This window comes from Callorhinus ursinus, unplaced genomic scaffold, assembly GCF_003265705.2.
Source record: "Callorhinus ursinus isolate GAN/ISIS: 27379988/994484 unplaced genomic scaffold, GSC_fseal_2.0 scaffold1, whole genome shotgun sequence".
Lineage (NCBI taxonomy): Eukaryota > Metazoa > Chordata > Mammalia > Carnivora > Otariidae > Callorhinus > Callorhinus ursinus.
In genome coordinates, this window is record NW_027397063.1 from 48,462,841 (window position 1) to 48,490,305 (window position 27,465).

Below are 27,465 nucleotides of genomic sequence, written 5' to 3' on the forward strand. Positions count from 1 at the left end.
TGTTTGAGTGGAAATTCATTTTATAGGTGGTTATTTGATTAATGAATACTTTCATGTCACAGTGACTTTTTCAAGTCCTTTGTGCAATGTCATGATCAGTTACTTGGATAAATAATATTTTGAAAAAGAGTGTTGCTTCTTTTTCACATGTGGGTAGAAGGGACCTATAAAGTAAATGGACAATTCAAAATCAGGAAAAGATTGCCCAATGGAAGAGAGAGAACAAGTAAGAGCTAGGGATACTATCAAAGTAATCTTAAAAAAAAAAAAAAAGTACAATAAGAATAAAGAATTACTATCTAAAACAAAAAGGAAAGTTAATTACAAAAGTATAAAATATGAAAAGTCATTGTATTTCAGAAGTGATTGTGCCTGACATCAAGGATTAGTCAAACTTCTTGACTAGAATGAGTATTAGAAGATAACTAAGATACCATAGTTCCAAGAAGGGCATCTGAAACTCTCTTAAACCTGTTGTTCCTTGTAGCTATTTTTAAAAATCTGAAACTTGTATTCATTTATAATTTTTTAAATCATTTTTTTTCCATTGTGATAAGTGTACTCTTTAATCCCCATCACCTATTTACCCCATCACTCCACCCACCCACTTTCTGGTAACCATCAGTTCTCTATAGTTAAGAGTTGTTTTCAGGTTTGTCTTTCTCTGTCTCTTTTTTTTCCTTTGCTTGTTTTCTTTCTTAACTTCCACATGAGTGAGATCATATGAAATTTGTTTTTCTCTGACTTATTTCACTCAGCATTATATTCTCCAGATGGCCATTGTGTTGTAAATGGCAAGATTTCATTCTTTTTTGTGGCTGGATAATTGTCCATTGTATATATATATATAACACATTTTCTTTATCCATTAATCGGTGGACACGGGCTGCTACCATAGTTTGGCAATTGTAAATGATGCTGCAGTAAACATTGGTGTGCATGTATCCCTTTGAGCTAGTGTTTTTTATTCTTTGGGTAAATACCTAGTAGTGTAGTTCCTGGATCATAGGGTAGTTCTATTTTTAATTTTTTGAGGAACCTTCATACTGTTTTCCCCAGGGGCTGTCCCAGTTTGCATTTCCAACAGTGCATGAAAATTCCTTTTTCTCCACATCCTCACCAACACTTGTTGTTTCTTGCCTTTTTGATTTTAGCCATTCTGACAGGTATGAGATGATATCTCATTGTGGTTTTGATTTTCATTTCCCTGATCAACGATACTGAGCATCTTCTCATGTGCGTATTGGCCATCTGGATGTCTTCTTTGGAGAAGTGTCTGTTCATTTCTTCTGCCCATTTTTAATCGGATTATATGTTTTTTGGGTGTTGAGAATGAAACTTGACCACTTTCTTACATCATACACAAAAATAAACTCAAAATGGATTAAGGACCTAAATGCGAGACCTGAAACCATAAAAATCCCAGAAGAGAGCACAGGCAGTAATGTCTCTGACGTCAGCCATAGCAACTTTTTTCTAGATACGTCTCCTAAGGCAAGGGAAACAAAAGCAAAAATAAACTATTGGGACTACATCAAAATGAAAAGCTCCTGCACAACAAAGGAAACAGTCAGAAAAACTAAAAGACAACCTACTGAATGGGAGATATTTCCAAATGACAAATCTCATAAGGGGTTAGTATCCAAAATATATAAAGAACTTATACAACTCAACACCCAAAAAAGAAATAGGCCATTGTTTTTTTCAGCCACAAAAGCCGTTGGGGTCCTCTTCAGTGCTGGTCACTGAGAACCATGGTTGCTTCCACTGTGTGGCCGATATTAACCCCTTCTCTTCCTTGTTCCTAGCCGGCTCTGCCTCTCAGTTTTGCCTGTCTCTGGGTGGGCTGAAACTCAGACAGATCCTTCCTGTGGTACTCCAAAACCCTGGGGGAGCTGGTTGTTCATCCCACCCTCCTTTCCCTGCAAGGAGAATTCTTTGTAGCTGGGACATTCCTTCCAGGCACTCAGTGAGCAGAGCCAGCCTAGGGGATGGGATGATGCAGGCAAAATGAAGCTGTTCTTCCTTCTGTTTGTGTGTGGTTATTCTCAGGTTTTTTGTCCCACTGTTACTGAAATATGTTAAATGGACTCCTGAGCTCTCCTAGAGCTGTTTTGAGAGAACATATGTTAACACTAATTAGAGCTTACATTTATTTAGCATTTGTTAAATGAGAGGCATTGCCCTAAGTGCTTTATATGTATTAACTCATGTAGTCCTTGTAACAACCTGGTGAGGCACATGCTAGGATTATCCTCGTCTTTCACATGAACAGACTGAAGCTCACAACATTAACTAACTTCACCAGCATCACCCAGCTCTGAGAGCCAGAATTAGAACCCAGGCCGTCTAGCTTGAGAGTTCACACTGGATTGCAGGTAAATAATGGAAAGATCACCAGCGTGGGCATCAAGAAGTATGGATCTAGATTTTTGTTCCAGCTCGGCCATGAGTGAATCCTTGCAGAAATACCTTTACTTCTCTGGAACTCTGTTCCCTTGTATGTGAAAGGAGGGCATTTGTTTCTGGATAATTCCTGAGGCCCTCCTTGCACTAACATTTTAGAATTCCTCAGATGGAAAGGGCCAAGCAAGTCTGCTGTTTGTGATTCACCAATTATTAAGGACAATCAGACTTTAGCAGCTAGGTTGTCTCACAGCCTCTGGGATCGTACCCAGAAGATGCTCAGCTGCTGCAATTTAATACATCATCCTTTCCCTACACATCAGGTGACTTTGCATCTGTATAGAACAGAGCTCTATACTCCAGTGCCTATTGCCATTTGAAAGCTATTTATAAGGAGATATCATAAGACCCCACTGCACATATGAGTGGAACCTCATAAGGAAGAAACCATCTTAAATTAAAAGCAGTTGAAATGTGTGTGTGTGTATATATATATATATATATATATATATGTCATCTGTTAAGTTAGAAAAACACTTTAGCTACACTGAAGTGCACGTATTTTCCTAGAACACCTCACTTTGTCACCCATCTTACTCTGTTAAAGGTCTGTTGCACAGATTTGTAGCCAAGTACTTGAGTAGATGTTTTTTGTCAACATTTCACAAAATAGGGAAACATTTAGGCATCTTGCTGGCATTATTCATCTAAATATTCTGAGCCTCTTCTTGTTTTGAACTGAGTGCAGAGTGAACTATAAAATGATATTCTAAAATAAATTGAGGGCTTTGTAATGTTACACCCCTTTTTCTTTTTGGATACTTGCCATACATTATGACTTTTCTCCATGAGTCCTATATGTAGATTTTAAGCCCTCTGCTCTTGATGCTTTTCTCTTTGCCTGTGTGTGTGTGGCAGCTGCTTTCCGTGCTTCCCTCCCTCCCTCCCTCCCTCCCTCCCATCCTTCCCTCCTTCCCTCTCACTGTCATTCTGCACCCAGACACACATACACTCAGCGTGTACACACATCACAGATCCTTCTGGGCCCTTTAGCTTGGTGCAGAAACTGAAACAATGCTAAGCTAAAATATATATTCATTCATAAATGAACATGAACTATCACAGACATGTTTAAGTCTGAATGAGGAAGGATGGAAATAAAAACATGAACCTTTCTATCTAATTTTATACATTTAAAGGATCTAAAGTTAGTCTGGATTCTATTTCGCAGAAAAGAAATTTGAACTATCTAACTGCTTCACATACGTATTTTTTAAAAATTTATATTTCCCCAAACCATACTAAATATAAGATGATATGGTATTCAAACTTGATTTTAGAATGAGAAAAATAAAGTGGGTCCTTAGGTTCAATTGTTGAACATACTAAGTGAATCTTTCGTCCTTAACGGTGCCATGATACCTGTTAGAGAATTCTCCACACAAACTATCATCAGGAGGATATTTTTCCTCTGATCTGCCTTGTACCATGCACATGGGCTAGAGGCCTCATTTGTTCCGTGAACACAGTAGAGCACCCAGACTTACAGTGAGGTCTTGCACAAGTCTTTCTAAGAACCTTTGTCTGTCCTACCTATATTGCTGAGTTTCACCAAATCCTTTTGAACTAAAATGAGATTCTAGCAAAGACTGTGAGCTTCTTTGGAGGAAAAATGATAAAAGATTTTTGCAGCTTTTGAAGCTACTTGCATTGAGTATGTTCTTTCCCTCCTCTCCTCCAAGCAACTTACATAGAAATGCAATTTTAAAAAAGTGGAGAGGCCTACAATCAAAAGCAAACATTGTCTTTTCCTTTAATACACAGATGTGCTTACTCTCTTTGATATGTTACCCATTCTGGGACTGTTAGGAGAACACGACTTCTCTTCGAAGTGCATGCCACTCTTCCCTAATACAACATGCTTCATCTGTATGAACAAGGGAGGTCTGTTTCTGAGCTTGCAGCAGCTGCTCATCTTCACGTAAGCAGCAGTGTTTTCCTCCATGTTAGAACATTTAACCGCTCCCATTTTGTTGCATCTTGTCATTTTCAGGCCTCAAGGGGCTTTCACCCTTCTAGATCTTTCACCGCCAATCATGTGTGATCCGTTCAGTCAGAATCCTTCGATTCAACTCTGATTCACCTCAGTCTTTTGTTGGGGCCTAGAAAGTCTTACCTACCGCTTCAGTGCATAGCCGCCCCATCCCTTCTACTCCTCCTCCCCAGCCTCACAATTGGTTCAATGTAACAGGAGCTGCTCACTCCCTGGGGATTTTACAGTCTTTGTCTTCTCTTCAAGTGCTGTCATTGCGCCCCTTAGCCAGCCCCTCTAATATACTTGCTCCTACCATTGAGTGGGTATTTTTCTCCTTTCACTGTGCTTTTAAAAAATGTATGTTCTGTTTTCTTGGATGAAATGCGATCATTCTCACAATTCCACTCAATCTGTGGTGGTAATCTCTGCTGTTACCCACACTGTTATCCTTTTCACAGACAAATACAGCTTTTGTCCTATAAGCCTTAATGAAGTACATGGCCTATCCTTATTTTCTTTTTCTCCTGTTTTCTGTCTTTATACAAATTTCTAGGATCCGCAGACTTGACTTAGGTCTGTAGATCTGTTGGCATTTTCTGCCTTCTCTTTCCCCCTTCTCTGCTCTCTACTCTTGGTATCCAAATGCTGGATCCTCCTGTGCTCTAGAAAGACCTAGAGCTCCAGAAGCTCTTCTGTGCTCAGGAAGAAGAATCTAAATAACGTAGCCACACTCACCATCATCGTTATGAGCAGTATCATTGGCTAGTTAGTATTTCTCACATCCTGCTTTCACTATGTTGCTTCATAACCTAGGATCTGTGTGGCTCGGAGGCTTAGGACTCCCAGTCTGGTGCCCTGTGACTGGACCCGCCATACCTAACCCAGGGCCTTCAGAGTGGTCACACGAGTCCCCCCATCCCACCAGTAAAGGCTGGTTCCTCCCTAACACTGTTTAATCTCCACCTCTCCATAGCTTATCTTGACTTCTAGCCTCTGAATTCCTGTATTGCAGGTGTATACTGTTATCTACATTTCCAAAAGTCTCTAAACATCTAAAATTTTTCCTAACTCATTGTACACCAAAATTTGACCTGAATTGCTGACTCTCATGCAGTTAAATATAGTCATTTCTTTCTTCACTTAATGTGAATATTCATCTTTTCCCCTGAAAAGCTTGATTATGGGGTTCTGTACCAGACCCTGCTGGAGATGTTTTACAAATATGTGGAATAAGTAACTATCATTTTTCTAAAAATCTGAAAAATTCAGAATTCCAAAATGTACCTGTGCCTGAAAGTTTCAGATAAGAAATTGTGGACCCATAGCTATTAGAGGTTAAAATCAGATCAGATCAGCAGGTGGTTATATGGTTCCACACCCACGTGCACTGAGTACCGTGGTAGAAAAGAAAAAGTAAGAGCATAAGATAGGTTTCCCACTTTTAAGGTGCTTGCATTCAAACTACCTTGCTTTGTTATTTAAACTGGAAGGCAAGCCACATGAAACAAGACTGTAAATTCTTGGAGGGCAGTGGTCCATAAGTTCTTTTGCATCCCTATTAGTAGAGCATTGCTAATGATGAGGTTATTTCAGAGGACAGACTATTTCCAGGCCGTTTAGGAGAAGACTTAACTTCACCTTTGTAAAGCTCAGTTGTCATTGACAGCAGACCCCAAATTCCCATCCCATCACTGGGCAGACATCCCAAACACGATGGCACGCCTTGTAAATACCGTGTCTGAACTAACTGCATGGGACTGGGGAAAGAGCTCTTGCTGCCTGGGACACCCTCTGATGTCTCTCAAGGAGGCAGTTCCAGCCAGGGTCACCCACAGCCTGGGGCCATCCCAGCTTGGGCAGGAGGTAGATAACTTTTGTGACCATAAATACTGTTGATAGTTAATTTCTATATTCTTTGAGTTCATATTTTAAAAATTTGTTTCACTCCCTCTCCTGTTTCTCCCAAAGTCTCCGTTCAGTTCTGAATTTTAAAGAATGGAAATGTTCATGTCGTAACAGAGTGACATCCCTTTCTTTCACTCTCAAGTGAAGGACAGGATCTTGCAGTGGCATTTATGAATCCCATATCAAGTAGATGAGCTGTTATTTGCAGCTGTTAGCCTGTTCTGTGGGCTAATAGAAAACACCCAAGCTCTGTTTGGCCATTTAATTATGTGTGCATGAACACAAAATGTTTTTTTAACTGGTGTTAACCTCTAGTAAGCAGTGTTTCTTGCCTCAGCGAAGAGTAGCATCTAATAAGACCATATCACTATGTAAACATCCGGTACTGACAGTGTGGAGTGAATTGAAAACATAAAAAAAAATCCTTGACTTGTTTTATTAGCTAAGCCACATATCTCCCCTGGAAGGATTTCCCTCCTTTTGTAGCTAACTTGCTTCCCTTGGCCTTCTCAGACCACTGGTGCTGTGAACCTTCATGCCAGTCACTGATGTGTTCTGGTTATGCTTAATTCATGAGTGGGATTCTTCCTCAGGTGCCTTCGCACAGTTGGCTGAAGACTTTAGTACCCGTGTGCAGGGAAGTGCCAAGCTGGGGTTACAGTTACTTCTCTAATTCAAACAAAACTGCCTACTCTGGGTTTTATATTCACAAAATTGCTGTTCCTGAAGGTTAATATTAGTTTTCCATAGCAGATGATTTCTCTTTCTGTCTCACCTTCTTTGTTGCCATTAGATTATCTTCCCTCAGAGGAAGAAAGAGGGCATGCTATCTATAGTTTCTATTTTCCTTCCAGGAAAATTGTGCAAAATACCATTCAATTAAATTTAAGACCCAAAGGAAAATACATGTGATTAGTAACTAAATATGTTCAAGGGATCCCTTCGATGGGTTATAGGATAAGTAACCATTAAGCAAATAGATAAGACCTTTCCGTAGTTTATTTTCTACTTTTGGAAGTAGATGGAAACTCTACAATGGAAAAAGGAGATGATCGGTAAGGGAAATGATTCCTATATTATCTCATCTTTCAATAGGAAAGAATAAGACGATAGTGATGTTCTACATTTAGTATGTTTCCTTTTGTCTCACAATCTAAAATATGTTCAGTATTGAAGATTTTAGGAGGCTCTTTCTAGTTTTTTTTATCTTTTTTGCTAAGAATAGCATAATTATTAACCACAAAGAAAGTCTTGCAAAATATCTTTTTTTCAGTGCTACGAGTTAAGGAATTTAGATGCTGGATTAAATAGGAGATTGGGGAGGCCCATATTAATAGTTTCTAGAGAGGAATTAGAGTTTGGTTCTTATTTTAGCATGTAGAATTTTGAGCATTACGACAACTAAACCAGAAATGGGACCATTTTTGTCATGTTTTCTCTGAAAATGCATCTTTTCACAAGGTATATATGACAGTATGATGGATAATATTTCTGCAGAGTGGCTTGGGGTACAGTATTGTGCCTGATGTAAAAAAACAATATCTTCTTTGAGGGTGTTTGGTATGTGGATGAAATTACACTAACAGTCCTAAATTGAAGGATTACCTTGTGGGCAAATTTGGAGATGAAGTGGTGTGAGTGGATAATAATGGCACAGCATTAGGGCAAGGGGTTGAAGATCAAAGATGCCCATTGTGGCAAGGACAGCATAGCATTCTGATGTTAAAATATTTAGTTAGGGAAAATAGTACATGTGAATGCATAATCATTTGATTTGTGTCCTGGAAATGGGTAGGATTTATGATCAGGGACATCTTAGCATTATATGTGGGTGTCTAGTTGGCTCACAAATAATTTTCCATCACCTTTATCGTCTGTCTGCTTTAATTAGATGCTTGGCTGTGCATACACATTATAATTTAGGTGAAGTATCACTGTCTTGGTATTTTTTTTTTTAAGATTTTATTTATTTATTTGAGAGAGAGAATGAGATAGAGAGCACGAGAGGGGGGAGGGTCAGAGGGAGAAGCAGACTCTCCGCTGAGCAGGGAGCCCGATGTGGGACTCGATCCCGGGACTCCAGGATCATGACTTGAACCGAAGGCAGTCGCTCAACCAACTGAGCCACCCAGGCGCCCTTGGTATTTTAATGTAAGGATTAAGTGAGACCAAAACCAAGATAAGAATTTTCATTAAAAGGGGCGCCTGGGTGGCTCAGTCGTTAAGCGTCTGCCTTCGGCTCAGGTCATGGTCCCAGGGTCCTGGGATCGAGTTCCGCATCGGGCTCCCCACTCCGCGGGAAGCCTGCTTCTCCCTCTCCCACTCCCCCTGCTTGTGTTCCCTCTCTCGCTGTGCCTCTCTCTGTCAAATAAATAAATAAAATCTTTATAAAAAAAAAGAATTTTCATTAAAATGTGTCATATCAAATTTCACTTTGAAAAATTAAAATCTAGAATGTATACTCAGTAGAAGTAATGAAATTTATTTACCAGTGATAAGGAGGAACACTGTCTCCCTTTTGGATCATACAACATTTTCAACAACAACCTTGGCTGTTCTAATTCTCTGGTGACTTGAGAAAAATTCAGTGCTACCTTGTGAGATAAATTATCTAATATTCTTCTATCGTATAAATAAACCTCATGATTTAAGCACACATTTGAAGAGTTTGCCGTAAGGACATTCTGTAGTCATTTCTTCCTGTACCTGCCTCACTGAAGTCTTTGATACGAAGTATTAGAGGAGTGGACATTGCATTTTAAGGTACTAACTATATTACTGAAGAATATAAACAATAAAACTGGAGGGAAGATGCCCTCTGAATTAATTTTAAAGAGTATTATCCCATAGTGGATGACCATTCTGTGTTCAGCACTGGGCTGGAGCCGATTAAAAACTCTCAGAGTCTCAAGGAAAGCCTTGTCTTTGTTTTCCTTTAATCCAGGCTGGAGCCCAAGCAGGAAGTGAAGTAACACAGGCTGTAGCTTTTATTTGACCAGTTCAGATGCAGATAACCCAGAGCAGGTGGCAAAGCCGGCGAGTACTGAGAATCATGACTCTTTCCTCTGGTTTTTGTCCTCTCCCTTTCCAGATGCTCAGTGTCGTCCTGCTTTTCAGTCCCCCTTCTGCAGTCACATTAGGAAGAGACCAGATGTACCATCTTAGGCAACTCTGTGTGACAGTGTAAGACACAGATTTTGGAATTACGTAAACATGGATTTGAATCTTAGCTCTACAAACATGGAAACATTGCTGCTTCTCTCCAAGCCTAGCTTCCTCATCTCTCTTATGGGAACAGTGATAGAATTACTTCAGGGAGATAGAATAAGAACATGAGCACATCTAAAGCATTTTGTACAATACCTATCTTAAGCAGCAGGAGCAGGGGAAGAGTCTTTGGTCAATCCTTACAAGTTACAGTTGTTCTTTTGCCTACACTGAATGGAACAATGTCTGTTTTCACCATGTTGGCATTATTGAGCCAACTTCTTTCTAGACCTTCTCCTTCAGTCTTCTTTACCAGATTGCTGAGTACTAAGGATCTAGCACCTATTTTCATGGTGCTCACTCCCTTCTCATGAACCAATTCAGATATAAATCTGCCCTGTTCCTTGAAGTTAGGAAGTCAGATCCTGGGGTTTCCAGTCCATCTGGCCCAGGTTTCCCAACATGGGCTAGCATCTAAGACCTCTGTGGGGACCACCTACTAACAGTAAGATTCCAAGGAGATCCTGTGCATGGCACGGATCATACATCAGCCAATGTTTATTGAGCATCTGCTGTGTGAGAGCGCTGTATGAGGTTTGGAGAAAACCTCCCTGTTTCTTAGGGGGTTAACAGGAAAGGAATTATAGGGCAGGATGTACAGACAGAACATAGAAATGAACCTTACTTCCCAGACACTGGGAAGGAGGAGTTGTAAGTATGTCTTAGGGAATAAGATCCAGACAGACTTCATATATTTAACCTGTATAATGTATAGTAGCAATCTGCATTGGTCATGATTGATTATAGATGCTGCAGAAATAAGAATTAACTAAAAAAATAAGGAACCATTTCTAAATTTCAAAGGAAAATGTTAATAATACAGCACTCCTCATTGACATTCATAGAGGATACTTCACAAGCTTTTGAGAAACCCTACATTCTTAAATGCCCCTATCTTTTATAAAACTCATAAGAGTTGAGAATAACAAAGACACATTGAAAAGTGGATATTGGAGCAGTTGCTAAGCTCATTAACTAGCTAAATGATTATCCCATCACAGAAGCCTCCCCAGTCTTGATTCAAATTTGTGTCTCAACAAAATTACAAATTACAACCTTACAACCTGTCATAACCTTTTTAAATTCACTCATGAATGGTTAAAACCAGCAGTGTTAAATCTGTGAATGCCAAGGGTCTACTGTAATAATAAGAGACATTCATGTGAATAGTTAGCCTTATGGTTAATTATCATGGAGAACAGTAACAATTATGTATCTTATTAAACAAGTGCCTAATTAATGTAAATTTCGCTTGATTAGAACACACTATAGTTTTGCTCACGCAACATGTCAACACTCACAGTTATTAAAAATGAAGTAAAAGGGAAAATTGACTTTTGGTTTATGGGTTTTAGTAATTAAGTTCTTTCAGAGAGGTAGTTAATAGATAGGAATGTAATATCCTTGATGCCTTAGAATCCATATTTTGTGAATTATGTATGGTAGCTATTTCTTCATGTGTTCCTCCTTTAGTGTGGCAAAATCATCTCTAATAGAATGGGACTCAGTCACTAGAACAAAGTAAGCAGTTGGATACTACCACGAAACTCCTGCATCAAGGACAATCTGTGATGAAGTATTTATTGAGAATTTACTAGGTTATTGTATCACAGATTCCAGACTGCATCAGTGACTTCTCATTCTACTTTGCCTCCCCACACATGTTCCCTCAAAATAGAATAACTAGGATAAAATGGAAGGTATAGGTTTTTTTTCAATATTCAACTTTATTGAGATTTAACTTACATAATACTGTGCTCCATTTTAAGTGTACTGTTGGATAAGCTTTGCCAAATGTATACATTCGTGTGAACACTACCCCAATTAAGAACATTTCTGTGACCTGAAAAATTTGTCATACATACCCTCTACCACCAATCCCCCAAACACCTCCTGCCTCAGGCAACCATTAATATGATTTCTATCCCAGTATGTTATACTTTTAAAAAAGAACTTCACATAAAGAGAATCACAGCATGCTCTTTTGTGTCTAATTTCTTTTGCTCAGCATAATGTTCTTGAGATCCATGTTGTTGCATGAATAAATTTCCTTTCATGGCTGTGTAGTATCCCATTTTATGAACATACCATGATTTGTTTATTCATTCCACTGTTGAGGGCCGTTTTTATTTTAGGTTTGGGGATTTATAAATAAAAATCTTTAGTTATCTTTTTTTTGTAATATTTTGGTTTTGGTATTAGGGTGATGCTAATTTCATAAAAGGAGTTACAACGTGTTCTCACTCCCCCCCCCCCAGTTGCAGAAAGAATTTAAGATGCCTTTAATTGTTTGATAGAATTTACTAGTGATTCCATCTGGGCCTGGAGTTTCTCTGTGGAAAGGATTTTAATTGTGTCTTTCAAGACATTTGTCCATTTCATCTAGGTTTTTGAGATTGTCATCAAATGGTTCATAGCACATCTATCTTATTCTTTTAATTTATATGAGATCAGTTATAGTGTCACCTTTTTCATTTTGATATTGGTTTGTGTTTTCTCTTTTTTCTTACTAGAGGTTTTGCAATTTTATTGAAATTTTAAGAACCAGCTTTTCGGGTTTTGTAGAATGTTTGCCCGTTGTTTATTTATTGATTTTTCACTCTTCCTTATTTCTTTCAACTTCCATTGGATGTAATTTGCCCTTCTTGTTTCAGCTTTTTTTTTTTTTAAGATTTTTTATTTATTTGACAGAGACACAGCGAGAGAGGGAACACAAGCAGGGGGAGTGGGAGAGGGAGAAGCAGGCTTCCCGCCGAGCAGGGAGCCTGATGCAGGGCTTGATCCCAGGACCCTGGGATCATGACCTGAGCCTAAGGCAGATGCTTAGTGACTGAGCCACCCAGGCGCCCCTTGTTTCAGCTTCTTGAAAAGTTTAAACTCGAGCATTAGTTTGGGACTTTCTTCTTTTCTAATACGAGCATTTAAAGCTATAAACTTTTCTTTAAGGAGTCCTTTTTTCAAAATCTCAGAAGTTTGGTATGTTGTAATTTCATTTTTATTCAATTCAAAATACTTTCTAGTTTCCTTGATTATTTCTCCTTTGGCCATTGAGTTATTTAAAAGTATGTTCTTTAATTTCTAAAGACTTTTGAGTTTTCCAAGTATGTCTTTGTTATTGACTACTCACTAAATTCTGTTATGATTTAAAAATATATCTATAGGATTTCAAGCCTTTTAAATATTTTCAGACCTCTTTTATTGCCCAGCATATGGTCCATCTTACTGAATGTTCCATGTGCACTAAACAAATATATATTCTGTTGTTGAGTGTAGTAGTCTATAAATGTCAATTAGGTCATGTTGGCTGGTCATGTCATTCAAGTATTCTTTACACATAAATGATTTTCAGTTTACATTTTTATCAGTTATTGAGAGAAGAGTGGTATTTCCAGTTGTATTTGTGAATGTTGCTGTTTCTCCTTTCAGTTCTGTCAGTTAGTTACTCATGTGTTTTTACTGGGTGTATGCACATTTAAGATTGTTATGCTATGTTGTCCTGTTGATCCTGTGATCATTATGAAAGATTCTTTTTTTTTTTTAAGATTTTTTATTATTTGAGAGAAAGAGACAGAGGAGAGCATTTGAGAATACGAGTAGGGGGAAGAGGGGCAGAAGGAGAGGGAGAAGCAGGCTCCCTGCTGAGCGGGGAGCATGGCATGGGTCTCGATCCCAGGACCCCAAGATCATGACCTGAGCCAAAGGCAGATACTTTACTGACTGAGCTACCCAGGCACCCCTGAAAGATTCTTATCTCTGGTAATTTCCTTGTCCTGTAGTCACTTTGATACTACAGCCACTCTGGTTTAAATTTCTTCTAAATGAATCATGCTTTCCTGGTACATGTTTCTCCATTCCCTTACTTTTAACCTACCTATATATCTTTATATTTAAAATGCTTTTCACATAGCTAACATCTAGTTGACTTGCTTCTTTACCCAGTCTGAAATTCCCTGACTTTATTTTTTTTTTTAAGATTTTGTTTATTTATTTGACACACAGAGAAAGAGAGAGAGAGTGCATGAGCAGGAGGAGCGGCAGGCAGAGGGAGAGGGAGAAGCAAGCTCCCCACTGAGTGGGGAGCCAGACACAGGACTTGATCCCAGGACCCCAGGATCATGACCTGAGCTGAATGCAGACACTTAATCGACTGAGCCACCCAGGCGCCCTGTTTAGTCTATTCTTATTAAATATATTTATTGTCATGGTTGGGCTTGAGTTCATTTTTTTTTCTGGTGAATGGCCAGTGTAATTCTTATCTTTATTTCTCTGTACATACTATGTCTTACTTTTTCCTCTGGCCACATCTTAGATTTTCTTTATTATTGTTTTCAGCAATTCAAGTTTGACATGTATTGAAGTAGTTTCCTTTATGTTTACCCTTAGTGGATTTCATTGAGCTTCTTAGAGCTATTGATGTATTTTTCATCTAATTTGGAAAATTTCAGCAATTCTTCAAATATTTTTTCCTGACTTGCCTTCCTTCTGTGATTCCAGTTATCTACAAGTGGTAGATCTCTTTATATTACTCCACAGATCACTAAAGCTATATTTAATTTTTTTTTTTTTAGCTTTTTTCCCATCTGTTCTTTGTATGGATAGTTTCTGTCTTCAAGTGCTTTGGGCTTTTCTTTTGTGGTGTCTATTAAGGCCCTGCAGTGACTTTTTCAATTCAGATATTGTTTTGTTTCAGTCCTAGAAATTCTTTTCAGTTCTTTCATAGGTTTTGATTCTCCTATTAGGTTCATAATTTTTATCTCCTTACCCATATTTATAATAAGTGTTATAAAGTTCTTGTCTATTAATTCCCTATTTGTCACTTGTGGGTTCGTTTCTACTGACTTATTTTTTCCCTGCTTTTTTTTTTTTTTTTCATGTTCAGTACATTGGATGCTGGACATTGTGAATGTTATCCTGTCAATTATTTGAATTTTGCTGTCATTCCTTAATGAGGATCAAGATTTTTTTTGTCCCTCGGTTAATTTAAGATCAACTTGTTCTTCTGGAAGCTTGTTTTTAAGCTTTGTTAGGGTTATTCTAGAATACTCTGTGTCTTAGAGCTATTTTAACCTTACTCTTAAAGCATGACCTTGGGGTCTCGACTGAATGTCTCACATGTCCAGTGAGGATTTTCTTTCTTTTCAATACCCTGTCCCACAGATTACAGCCACCTCAGCTTGCCTGAGTGCTGAACTCTGTCCCCTCAGCTCAGCAAGGTTCTGTGCTTTTCTTGGGTTTTCTCTTCCCAGATCAGCAGAAAAATCAGATAGTTGCCAGGGCTGTTATAGGATCACCTTATGTTTTTCTGTCTCTTGAGATCCCAGTCCTATGCAGCACAGTTATCTGCTGTCTGAAAGCTGTTGTTTATGTATTTTGTCCAGTTTTCTGGTGTATCTTTCACGACAGGAGAGGCTAGTCTGGTATTAGTTCTCCATCATGACTGGAAGCAGAAGTAAAAAATGTATCACTTCTTATTATAAGGAAGAAGCATTAGAGCAAGAAAGTCTAATGACTTAAGAAATGAGGAAAGTGCTTATGGGTTGTAGCTCAATAGAAGTTGTTACAAGATAGTACATGCCAGTAAGGAAATCAAAATATGTACTAAGATTTAGAGTAGCTCAAGGCTTTCTAGGGAAAAAAATGTAAGAATAATAGAATAATATATGCTCTGTATCCATTAGTTAAAATATTGTAAGTTAATTTAGTACATATATATTAAGCACCAAACATAAGTAAGGTATTATGCAAGACACTCTTCAACATACTGGTGATTAACCTGTTTTTAAAGTCAGATATTCAACATTTCAGGTAGTTTAGGGAGTGCAGAAATAGAACACGTATACCACCCACCATCAGATTAAATTAAATTCCTTATGTATCTTGTCAGAAATTGGATGGCTGCACAATGCAGAGGCAAGGGTGGCATGCTTTTCCGTAACCCCTGATCCCTAATGCAGGGCCATCTCTAGGATGTGTGGTACTTCTTTTCATAGAATTTGGTTCAATATTATATTAACAAAATTCATGGGCGCCCATGAGGGATAGTGGTGTGTTAGTGATAGTTTACAATATTGGGTAGAGAAAGGGGCCTTACACGTATGCTTGTAATCCACTCAGTGCAAGTGAGGATCATTCATAGTGTCCTGCTCAGTTCTAGAAACTCTCTCTTCTTGTCCTTTATTTTTGCATGTACCATTTCTGGCTAATTATATATCTTCTATGCGACAAATGTAGCAATGCTATTATTACTCATAAAGCCACAGCTCTTTGAAATCTCTTAATTGAAATGAAATAGACAGATTTTCTTGCCTCTGTAATGCTCGAACACTATTAATTTATTACTGGCTATATTGTTACTCAGGATGCTGAATGGTTCATCCTGCCCACAATGAACACTGACTTCCAAAGGCTTTTGGTTGTTGCTGTGTTTCACCGACAGTGACCAAATACAAGTATTATCCTGAGTGTTCAGGAAAATCTGGATGGTAATTTATTTTCTAGTCATATTAAATTTGCCATTTGGAATTTTATAGCATAAACATAGAACAGCACATATTCCAACCGAAAGTTTTCTTGAACTCTTGAGGCTGTAATCACTGTATTTCTAGAACATGGTCTCTTTTCAGTGTTGACTGCACCCTTGCTTTCTGCACTCTGCCACTAGTGGGAAGAAAGGCACTTGCCCTTCCTACACAGAAGCTTCTGTCTGCCTTTTGCTGAATTCGATAACAGCACTGATGCAGAATAATTTCTCAATTACCTGTATTGATAGAAGGGGAGAACAGCAACCAGGATCATCTAAAACAGCAAACAAAATGCCAGTTTAATTTTAGGTATTTTTTTTCCCTAAATCTATTTTCCTTGGACCAGGACCAGCCATATAATTTGTGAGGCTCAGCATAAAATGAAAATGCAGGGCCTCTTGTTGAAAACTAACAATGTCAAGACGGTGATGTCAGGTTCTTAGATCAGGGTGAAAGACTTGTCCTCACTGAAACGTGTCCTCTAGTCACCTGCCAGAAATACCATGATGCGGGGGACATGCAGCCCTGACCCCAGCCTTCCCTGTATCAGCACTCGGGCCCCTGCCAGGGCAGAGACAGCACGGTCACTGGACAGGCACAGGGAGGGGAAAGCGAGGGGAATCTGGGACACCAGGCTAAGGGGTGGGGGCCAAGAACCAAATCAAACACAAGCAGCAGGAGAGGACATCCTTGAGTGGAGGCTACAGGTCACTGAGGCATGCTCCACTGTTTCATTAGACCACTTACAAAACGCAGAATCTAAGATGGCAACAATCACTGAGCATTAAGCCCCAAAGTGGGACCTTCTGAACACAAGTGTGAGTGGTTCCACTCCATGAAGCTGGCCCTGCCTTGAACTTTTACCAGTGTGTACTGTCCATCTCATGTGGTCATGTGGGAAGCACCCTAGAATCATGCAGGATGTGACAAGAGGAACAAATTTGTCAGACATAATTTATAATTTGGATAACCTTAATATGGGATATCAAGAATTAGTAGAGTTCAGTAAATTCATTAGTTAACTGTTGACTGCCTACTGTTGCAGAACCATAGGCTAGGGTGTGGAGCTGGAGGAGGGGGGCCAGGAAAGCTCTCACTCTTCACTAGGGTTGAAAGGTACAGATGTTGTCAGATCAATGGTGTGTGCTATGATAAAGATATAAGCAAGAACAGTGAGAAAACTTACTAGGAGTAAAGAAATGAACTTCAATGGGCCTTGTAGGAGGAAAAAAAAAAAATGACTTCAGCCAGGCCAAGATGGATGGGGTAGTATTTCAAGTGTCAGAGACTAAGGGGCAGACCTTCCAGGCCCAAAGGACAGCATGAGGAAAGGCAGTGAAAAGAAGAACATGTTGATAGATAGGCCTACATGCTGGGGCTTTCAGACCTTCTTTTGTTATAGTTATTAAACATCTATTTTCCAGACACCGAGCTAGAGGCAGGAGATACAGGAATATAGGATTAGGAGTCACACAAAGCCATGTGTGAATCACAATCCACTACTCCCCAGCTGTGTGACCGGAGACACCTTACTGAACCCCTCTAAGGTTCAGTTTTAGTCATCCATAGAATAAAAACATCAGTTTTATGGAATTTTTAGAGAGATTATGAAGGAGGTAATGTTTGTAAAATACTCCAACTAGCACCCTCAATCCTAGTGAAGGAGACAAGCAAATATAAACAAATAATTGCAATAATATATGCTTTGTGCAAGGCTTCTTAGAAGAGCTAATATTTGACTAGGGGGCTGAAGGGTAAGAATGCATTTATAAGCCAAGGGGAAGCTGAGAAGGATTCTTCCTAGAGTGAGGTTTGAAAATGAGGAATCCCCTTTATGATCTGTGAGGGGGTGGGAGGCAGGGAGTAGCTATCAGGAAGAAAAGGGTGACCATAGATACAGATAAGGACAAAAATAACTTTTCATTACCATCCCCAAATCACTTTTAGCTGATTCAAAGTATCAGATTCTTCTGCAGAAAAGGTAAGTCCTCCCTCAAGTAAGATGTAAATAAGTTTGCATGAGAGGTTCTGCAGCAGATGCTCTGTATGTTTTCTTCCTTCCAGAAGTCTGGAGTTAGGAGAGAGAGAGACAAAGTCAAGAAATGTATTTATTTATCCCCTCCTCAAATGGAACATTGCTTAGTTGGCATACATTTGACAAGACATGAAAGGCTCTTTTAAAAATAGGCATCTTCATGGCCTTGATTGATGTGTTTCACCATGTGTTTGGTGCTTTAAAGTTCATGTCTTGTTCCTTCTCCTTCCTCCAGACCGAACACTTGCCTTTGCAGACTCAGTTCAAAGAAAGAGAAGTTGGCGGTCTCCAGCACTCTGTAAGTAACGTGGTCCTGCTGCAGGGGTCTGCCCAGGTGGAGCTGGTGGCTACCATACTTATTAAAATATCACTTGATTTCCATGAAAATTATTTTTTTCACCTCTCTGCTATCTGAGCATGCGTAGTATGATCTTGTAAAGTCCTTGAGCTTGCTTGCTTGCCCATCTTAGAAGTAATCGAGTTTTATGAAACCAGTAACCGGGTAGAAGGGTCAGTACCAGAGACACCACAGAGCATCATGGGGGTTCTGATTCTCAGTTACGTTGGGCATATGGTCAAATACAAGTTCATTTCACTGTCTTTTCCCTAATTCCCCAGCACTGAATCCTGAGGTTTCTTTTGGTTTAGTTTTGGCTGTTGGACATAATTCTCTGTATATTTCATGCACACATTCCAAGCTTGAGGCTTGCCGAGGGATTCCGGAAGTTCACAGCCTTGTTCTTCCCTAGTTTAACTGATACCAGTTCCAAATTTCGAAGCCTGAAATTGACTCTAGTCCCCGTTAGTCATAACTTTCTATTTAGGAGCTGGTGGGACTCTTATTCAGGTATTGTAAGCAACGCAGGACTGGAAAATGGTAAGTTGTTGGACTTTACCTTGCCTTTCAGTAGCTTGTGGGATAATGAATCAGAGACGCAGACTATAATGAATTCAGTTCTTGCCTGTTTTTACCAAAGTGCTAGAAAAATGCAAACAGCTGCTCTGTTAATGTAAGCAATATTTGAATTTTTAGAATGGACTAAATAGCAGGAGATTGGACTATGAAGATGAGAATCCCGTGGGGGAAGATGGGATTCAGCAGCTGTACCCCCTTTACAGTCAGATATGCTACCAAGACCGGAGTCCTGGCAAACATCATGAAAGCAACGAGCCCGAGGGAGTCTACATCAACCCGCGAGAACACTACGTGTGATTTCCCTCTTTCCAGTGGATGTCCTGACAAATGTTTAATCTTAGACTGGGGAGAGAAACTGAGGCCAATGGTTATGATTTTATTCTCGTATAAAATAATCCCAGTTTATCTGTATCAGAAGTCGTGATGAATGGCTTGGAGCCAATAGCAAATTTCTTTCCTTCCTTAAGAGTTTCTTAGCCACCAGGTGTGTCTGGGAACTTGACAATAGCTTTGTGTGTCTCTGTGATGATAGTGTTTAACTGCTAACATTTGGCCTACAACGGCTCGTTCATTTAAACGTAGAGCATCTGCCTGTGATGGCAGCAATGATTCTCCAGAAGGAAAGGCCCCGGCTGGGAATGTTAACCTTGCTGGGGCTTAGGGAGGTCAGCCTATTCAGCTGTAACTCAAATGAGCAGAAAAAGGAGTTCAGAATCCATCTCACTAATTATTTCATTGGGATTTGGCTTTCCCTGATAAGCTTAATGTAATTACAGTACCTGTGTAAACAGGAGGCCTGAGGAAAGAGGCAAAATTTGCTCTTTATCCAAAACAACAACAATAACAACAAGAACAAAAAGCAGTTGAAGCCCTCGAGCCTCTTGGTTGCTTTGAAAGTCTTGTGATAACTGTAATCAGTGTTCTTTCTTGATCATTAAGTTTGTGAGGGATACATGTTTTACGCCATTCTCTGCCTAGTCTTGATTAGCTGCGTGCTCGCCAAGGTTCTGCTCTCACTCTGTTGTTCCTACAGTTCTGTTCTTTCCTAGCCAGATTAGCCTATTTCCCACCTATGAAATTCTAAAAGCCTTGGCTAAGTGGTGGACAGCCTTGAGCCCTGTCCCTCTTTTCTGTAGTATTGCATATGACAAGCTCAGCTTTCACTTCTGAAATTCCTTTCAAACTAATCCTAACGACACAGGCTTTGGCCACCCTCTGCTTCTTCAGACTACTTCTCCTCCATGTTTTATCTACCTCAGAAAAGCCTGCTGGAAAATCACCATGAAATAACTCCTGCTCTTAAAAGCCAGGTAGAAAATGTGAATTTTTTTTTTTTAAGTGCCACTTCAATATGGCATATATGCTAAACCTTCATGTTGTCCTTTATCCCCCCCCTCCCTCTTTTACCTGGTCAAGAACAAGAGTCAAGGGATGCTAAAAAGCAAATAATATAGTGACTGACTTACCAGTGCAACACTTTGGTGCCTGCAAATATCTATCTTGAGTTTTCTCAGTCCCCTTTGCCAGCGTAGCCTCACTGAGATTGAAGGTAGTAATTATAGCGGGGTGAGCAGAGGAGGGGGCCCAGGTACCCGCGCAAATGTCGATCACTCTCCTCACATCTTAAGGAAGGCATTGTTTTACCGTGTGTTCTGGAAGATGAGAGGTATGAAAAACACTGCAGACTTGTCGTATATTAGGAAAGAATGACATAAGTACTAATAAAAGAGTACACGTTTCCACCCTAAGTTTCAGCGGGGACAGGAGAATATGAACCTAGATTTCTAATGAGATACCAAAGACACCTTGTGATTCATGTTGTGCCGGCTCCGGTTCCGGCTCGTGTGTGTGTTCCCTTGTTTTAGTCACCACGCTCTTTCAGGCACGTTTTCCAGGTGGTTCCACAGTAGTCACACGGTCTGCCCCTATTGCCTGGGGGACTGACAGTTCTGGGAGAAAAGATGCTTAAACTCTAACTCAGCACTTTAGCAACTGAAAAGGCTCTAGGGTTATATGGAATTCAAGGGTAAATCCCAAGGACCCTCCTTGCTGTATCACTGCACTACCTCAGAGTTTACTGCCCTTTGTTGCAAGATGGCACGGAAAGAACATATTTGATTATTACCTGGAATCCCATCAGTGAATTAGTGTAGCTGAAGGTGGAGGAATCCTTGCAATTGTTTCCCAACAGAAAGATGGCTGTGGTTGGAGTTCTCCTTCAGAATAAAGTGTTTTTATAAATACTGGGTGTTACAAAGGAAGAGATATGGTGGTATGTCAGCTCCTTTAGAAAGCTTTAAAGATGCCTTACACACTAGGGATGGTTTCTAGGGTCCTGCTGGGAAGTGGGTTGCTGAATTAGTATCACAAAAACTTATCTTGGACCTTGGAGGGGGGAATAAAGAGGTCTCCATTTGCACTAGATTTGGCCTGTCTTCAGAGCCCTCCCTACCAAGAAGAACCCACTATAAAATTTTTAACATTTTGATGTAGTTATGGAAAAGAAATTTCACAGTGTAGACCTACCTCTCGTATAGCCAGCTAGTTCACTATCCTCTTTGCTTCTCTGTCAGCTACAATAGTTCTTGAAGAGACTGGTAGATTTTATAGCTATTGGCCCTTTACATGGGTCGGATAAGCTAGATAATTGTTTATCCTGGTGACTCCCATCTGTTCTCTCTGAATACTGAGTGAGAGAAGAGCTTTAAAAGGGTTTGATCAGCCAGCCCCCTCAAACAAAAAATGCCATCCGAAATTAGCCTGTTGATTTCTAAATTTGGAGCTTAGACGACTTGATGATGGCTGTTTAAATTTGGAAGTTAGACTTATAGAGGTCAGCGAGTGATATAATCCACAGCTGATACTAGATACTCTCCCCGTAACTGGTTTACTAGAACACATGGAAACAGCAAGAAATCCCCAGAGTGCTTATCCGCTTAAGGTCGAAGCTTAATGTTTCCGGGGGGGTTGGAGTGTGTGTGCTCCCTCTCAGCCTATGGTGGTCCATTTCAGAATTGCAGCCATGGTGGCCTGTTTCGTAGGCAGCCAAGGCTCCAGGGTCACCAACCTTTGCACACCAAGCCAAAGTACAGCCTCTGGGCCGTCCAGGATTGGCCCGGCATAATGGGATATGAATTGACATTAATTCTTAAACGGCAGTGATTTGTTGCCTCTTCTGTGAGGGTTCTCCTATCCTTGGCCTTCTTATATTTTCTAAGTTTGAAGAAGTCCATGCTTTTTGGACTTGTAGTATAAAATTCTTACCTGTGATAGACCTCCTTGTAACACACACATGGTAGATACTAAAGAAATAAACGCCCTCTAAACTAAATAAGCTGGTTCCTCATAAATCTTTTAGGGCCTCATTTACTCACAGGATAGCACAATTTCTTCGTCCATGTTTTGGAGATGATTTCCTAAATGCTCTTCCATAGTAGTCTAAAATTGACTTTTGCTTTTCATTGTACACTCTTTGCCTGCACTGGGCTGGCCCTCCTGGTACTATTCTTTTTTTTTTTTTTCCTTTACGTTTTTTATTGTTATGTTAGTCACCATACGTTACATCATTAGTTTTTGATGTAGTGTTCCATGACTCATTGTTTGTGCATAACACCCAGTGCTCCACGCCGAACGTGCCCTCTTTAATACCCATCACCGGGCTAACCCATCCCTCCACCCCCCTCCGGCACTATTCTTTACATACAATAGAGCCTTCCTTCAAGGCTCTTATTCCCTGGGGTATCGAGGACAGACCATCCAGCAAGAACCAAAAGAACAGATTCTACTCCCAACTTCCCCCATTCTGGCGGCGAAAACCTGAACAAGTCACCTAACCTCGCTAGGGCATCAGCTGTCCATTATCCATAAAGCGGAGGTTTTACCTTTCCTGTCAGCTTCTCAGAAATGTGAGAGTTAAACAAGATAATAATACATGGGAAATTGTAAGTTCTCTTCAAACTGAAAAGGCCTATGACTCTATTATTATTAAATGTTGAACCTAAACTAAATGCATGTTGTCATAACCAGTGGGTGCCCTTGGATTACAGATCACTACTAATACAGCTACGTTATTGAGTTTGTGATATGGACAGGATTCCCGGGCAAGTCCCCTACATGAATCCCTTCACGGACTAGGACCAGACCCCTGTGTTGTCCCCTTTCCAGGAGCCCCTCGGGGGATGGAAAGGCTCACACTCCTGTGCTGCACACCCACAGACCATGCTAGTCACCAACCAGCTGTTACTTCTTTAAAATCTGCTTCTGGGTAGAGGAGTTAGGGAATACATTTTCCTGACTGTTTTTGAACGGAGGTCTAAGAAAATACATAAGAAAAAAGCCCATAAGAAATGTTCATTAAAATGAAAGGAAGCACATAGGCTCATTTTTACTCGGTTTTTGAGCTTCTCAAAATGCTCAGAAAGGCTTATATCTGTTAGATAACCATAGCTGCAAAAACAATCCAATAATTAAAGCCACTGCATCCCAGTTGGTTCAAAATAATTTGGGCACAAACTTCTCTCTAACACCTTCACCTCAGTTCTTTGGTACACCGATCACTCTGTTTGGTGTGTCCCACCTTTACTGAACTCCCAGGGAGAGGCGGAGAGATGGAAAACTAGCTAGCTTTGGTAGAAAACTAGAAGAAGAATAGGAAGAGTGTGAAGTAGAAATGTCAGGGCCCCCCACCAGGGGCTCAGTTGTGTGCTTAACTGACAAGGTTCTTCATCCTTGGACTCTTTGCTGATCTTCTAGGAGGACCAGGGACTTCAGTTCTTCTGATAAACCAAAAAATGCTATCAGCAAGCCTATTCAACTATAGATGCTGCCTGGATTAATTTTATTATACCTCTAAGGAATTTATATTTCCTCCATTAAAGAAAATTGTGAACTGGACTTGGCCGATTTGGTCCCTTGCAGGAATTAGGTGGTTCTGGTAGCCTTCAGGAGGTAGAGGTGGGTGAGGGCTGTAGCTCTTGTGCGACCCCCACTCCCAACCTCACCAGGTGATTCTTTACACTGAAATCAGCTTTTGACCAATTTCTACATCATTCATCTTGATAAGCAAGCAGGCATCCTGTCCTGTAAGCTTGAAAATGTCCCAGATCTGTTCTTTAGGGAACTCAACAATATCTTATGCAAAAGGTTTATTAGAAGCAAATCCAATAATATTCCAGTATATTTAGTGTCAGGCAACCCAATTCTGTTTAACTGCTAGACACAGAAGAGGTTAGTCATCTAGGGATCCAGGGCTCGTGGGCTTGCTAGAGTCTCATACCCTATTGATGGAAGGGCTGGAGTGCCCTGCAGTATTTGGCCAGTCCCAGTCCACATACCTTTAACACTACTAATTTGTCCATTGAAAATAATCATTTATTAACAGAGTCTCTGGTGTTAAACTACAAATAAAGCTCTTGTGGTAGAAGCCTCTGAAGAGACTAGAGTTTTTCAAATGCTAACAACCTTTGGAGGATGTTATTCCCCCACCAGGATTCTTCAAATGTTTACTAACCACTCCCAGAGTGTTTATTAAGACTAATTAAAGATTGCCAAAATAATTTAAATTACATAGAATGTAACAGAATTTGTTAAGGATTCCTCAGGATATCACACCTTCTGGCATTTCTCCTTAGTGACGACCTTTCCTTTCTTGGCGGGGAGAGGGCAGGGTCGGTATGTGAGAGAGACAGACAGAGGGGGAGAAGGGTCCACTTAAAAATCGCAGTTAAAATCTTTTTCCATTCACACGCGCAAAAGAACCGTCACATCTGCAAACATTTCACTCAGACCCATTTTATCATACTTTCTTTAACATTATCTCTGCAAAAAAGGTTGGGAGGGGAACAGAAAGGTCATATTTACCTTGATGGTCAAAATACATAAAACATTAGGTTTATTTCTACTGTATTTTCATTACTAGGTTAGTTATTCTCAAGTTTCAGTTTGATTGTGGTGCCGAGTAAACTAGAATGAAAGAGAATGTCAAAACCTAAGATGCCGCTACATACTGTTTTATCATACAGTATCAACTGAGAGCATGATGTGGGAGTTCCTTCTACATTCCGGGGAGAAGGGAAACCGCCAGGGATAAATAAAAGGATTCTTCATGTCATCACTTGGGAATAGCTCCCTTCTATTGGTCCATTCCCAAGAATTTTCTAATCAGTGTTTGGGGTCTAAGGACATGATATGTGTCGAGTTACATACCTCCCTGCACCAAAAAGAACTAGCTATATTCTGTATTCTTTACCAAACAGTTGCCCTCTTGAAGTTTTTTCCCAGCAGGATCCTTGGTATCATAGCCTACACTGGTTTTATTTATCATCATGACATGGGATTGAACTGTGACAGTCAATTAGAGGACACCTAGAGGGAAGACCTCCCTGGGAATCCAGAACATCAGATTTGCCACACTGGCTTAGAACTGTGACCCATCCTGCTACAACTATGTCTGACAGCCATGAAGGGATGTTTTATGAGTCTCCTCCAGAGGTTAGGAATAACCTCAAACATCCCTAATGTCCCATAATAACTCACAATAGATCTATGTAGTGCAGGGTCACACAGGATTTTCCAAGTAACAGGGTGTCACTGCTTTTGGTTTTTAATAATGTTTCCAGTAATGACCAGTATTTTTCCTTAAATTAGCACATTGATCAGGCTAAATTAAATTCCTCTCTCAAGTCATGTTGATAGCTCAGTGTCCCTCATATTTTGACCACAGACAGCAGTATTTTGTCCTACATGCGGTAGTTTGCACTTACCCACACTGTGGCTCAGTTATGCCTCTGCTTTTTCATGCAGTCTTATGAGAACCTATTGCGTATTTCAATACCCAGAAGAGCATTTGTCATCTTAGGTTTTGTTGTGTACTTGAAATTCCAAGTCCTTTGTAAAAAAAAAAAAAAAAGTTAAGTAGCTGGTGTGGCTACTGGATCCCTGGATTATTCCATTTGTCCATCCAGAAAAGTTCCTGTTTATCCTCTACCTTCTGTTTCTGTTTCTAAGCCAGTGCTTTAAGACATAACATCTGCTCCAGCCTACTCCCTCTCTCTGCAGTCTTAACAGCTTCACTTCTGGACTCCTCAGTCTCACCCTGTAAGTTCATACTCTGTACCTCACAGGGCTTCATGGAGGGAAAAAGAAGATACGTAAAGGTTGTCTTCAAGAGAGGTCCTACTTTTAAAGTGATTTTATAAAAGCCCCTAGGCTTAGAAATGAGAAACTCTATAGCTCTAATTCTTTTCCTATTCTTGTTTTGCTATTTTTATTTCTGGAAAGTGATCTCTGTCTGAATAGGCTTACTCTGGTTTTAACTTTCTTCCCATTAACCCTTTTCACACTGAAATTGTCCTCTGTCTTATCCATGCTCAGAACTTTTTACTTACGGAGCCAAAACTAATTCTCCCACAGCAAATCCCACCTACGTTTACTCCCATCATTAAACAAATGAATGTATTCCATAAACAAGCATTCAGCTCTGCACATAAGTCAGAAGCTAGTGAGACTTCACTCTGACCCTGAGAAGATCTGACCCTATGCCTTGGTTTCCCTGCATAAACTGAGATTAATTCTGCTATTTCACAGCACCTGGGGGTCATGAGTCTTGATTAATAAATGGTGGAAAGCATCTTGCAAATGTCCCATACTGTATAAACATGTAACGAATAATCTGGAGAGTCTTCAAGTAGAAATGTATTCTTGTGCAGCTCAGTTCAGAATACTAATCTACCCATTGTTTTCAAATAAAATGTTTTACTAACCTGTTTTCTCCTTTTTTTCTTTTAAAAATATTTTTAGTAAAAATTAGTTTCTAGGAATTTGAACTATGTATAGGAAGAAACCAATAGTATATATTCTTGCTTGTCAGAAAATGCTCAAGTTGTATTTTAAGTGTTAAAACTAAAAGGGTTGCATAACAATGTAGTGGGGTAAGGAGGAGCATTTTTAGCTCAAATGTGGCAAAATATAGAAATACAAAAATTAGCTTTGATTTTGAGATTATATTATAAATAGTAGAGTTAATGTGGTTGTTATATTTTTTATTTTTAAGTTACCAGAAATTATCTTTTATTTTTGAACTGTATGGTTCTTGACATGTTTTGAATAAAGTTTTTATCACCTAAAGGTTTTCATTTACCTTATTATCAATAAATCAGTTATGTTTAAAATACATATAAAAAGTGATAACCTAATTACATGACTGTAAAATTCAAGATTTGAAGAACATCTTTTATAGAAATGGTAAATTTCTATACTGGAATCCATTTTAAAAAAAAGATTTTAAAAATAGCAACAGATAGCAACAGAAGTACTTTCATACTTAAGGCAGTATTGGAAATGTTTTTGAAACGTGATCAGTCACACATTATTATAACTGCTT

The 27,465-nt window shown here is 39.6% G+C and overlaps 1 protein-coding gene across 1 annotated transcript in view; it reads left to right on the forward strand.

Moving 5' to 3' along the window:
- Positions 1-27,200, forward strand: part of NECTIN3 (nectin cell adhesion molecule 3) — a 126,610-nt gene extending 99,410 nt beyond the window's left edge. Inside the window, exons 8-9 of the mRNA XM_073893098.1 lie at positions 18,405-18,467; positions 19,203-27,200. Coding sequence (XP_073749199.1) covers positions 18,405-18,467; positions 19,203-19,382 — 243 coding nt within the window. The 3' untranslated portion in view covers positions 19,383-27,200. The remainder of the gene's footprint in view (positions 1-18,404; positions 18,468-19,202) is intronic.
- The last annotated feature ends 265 nt before the right edge of the window (positions 27,201-27,465 follow it).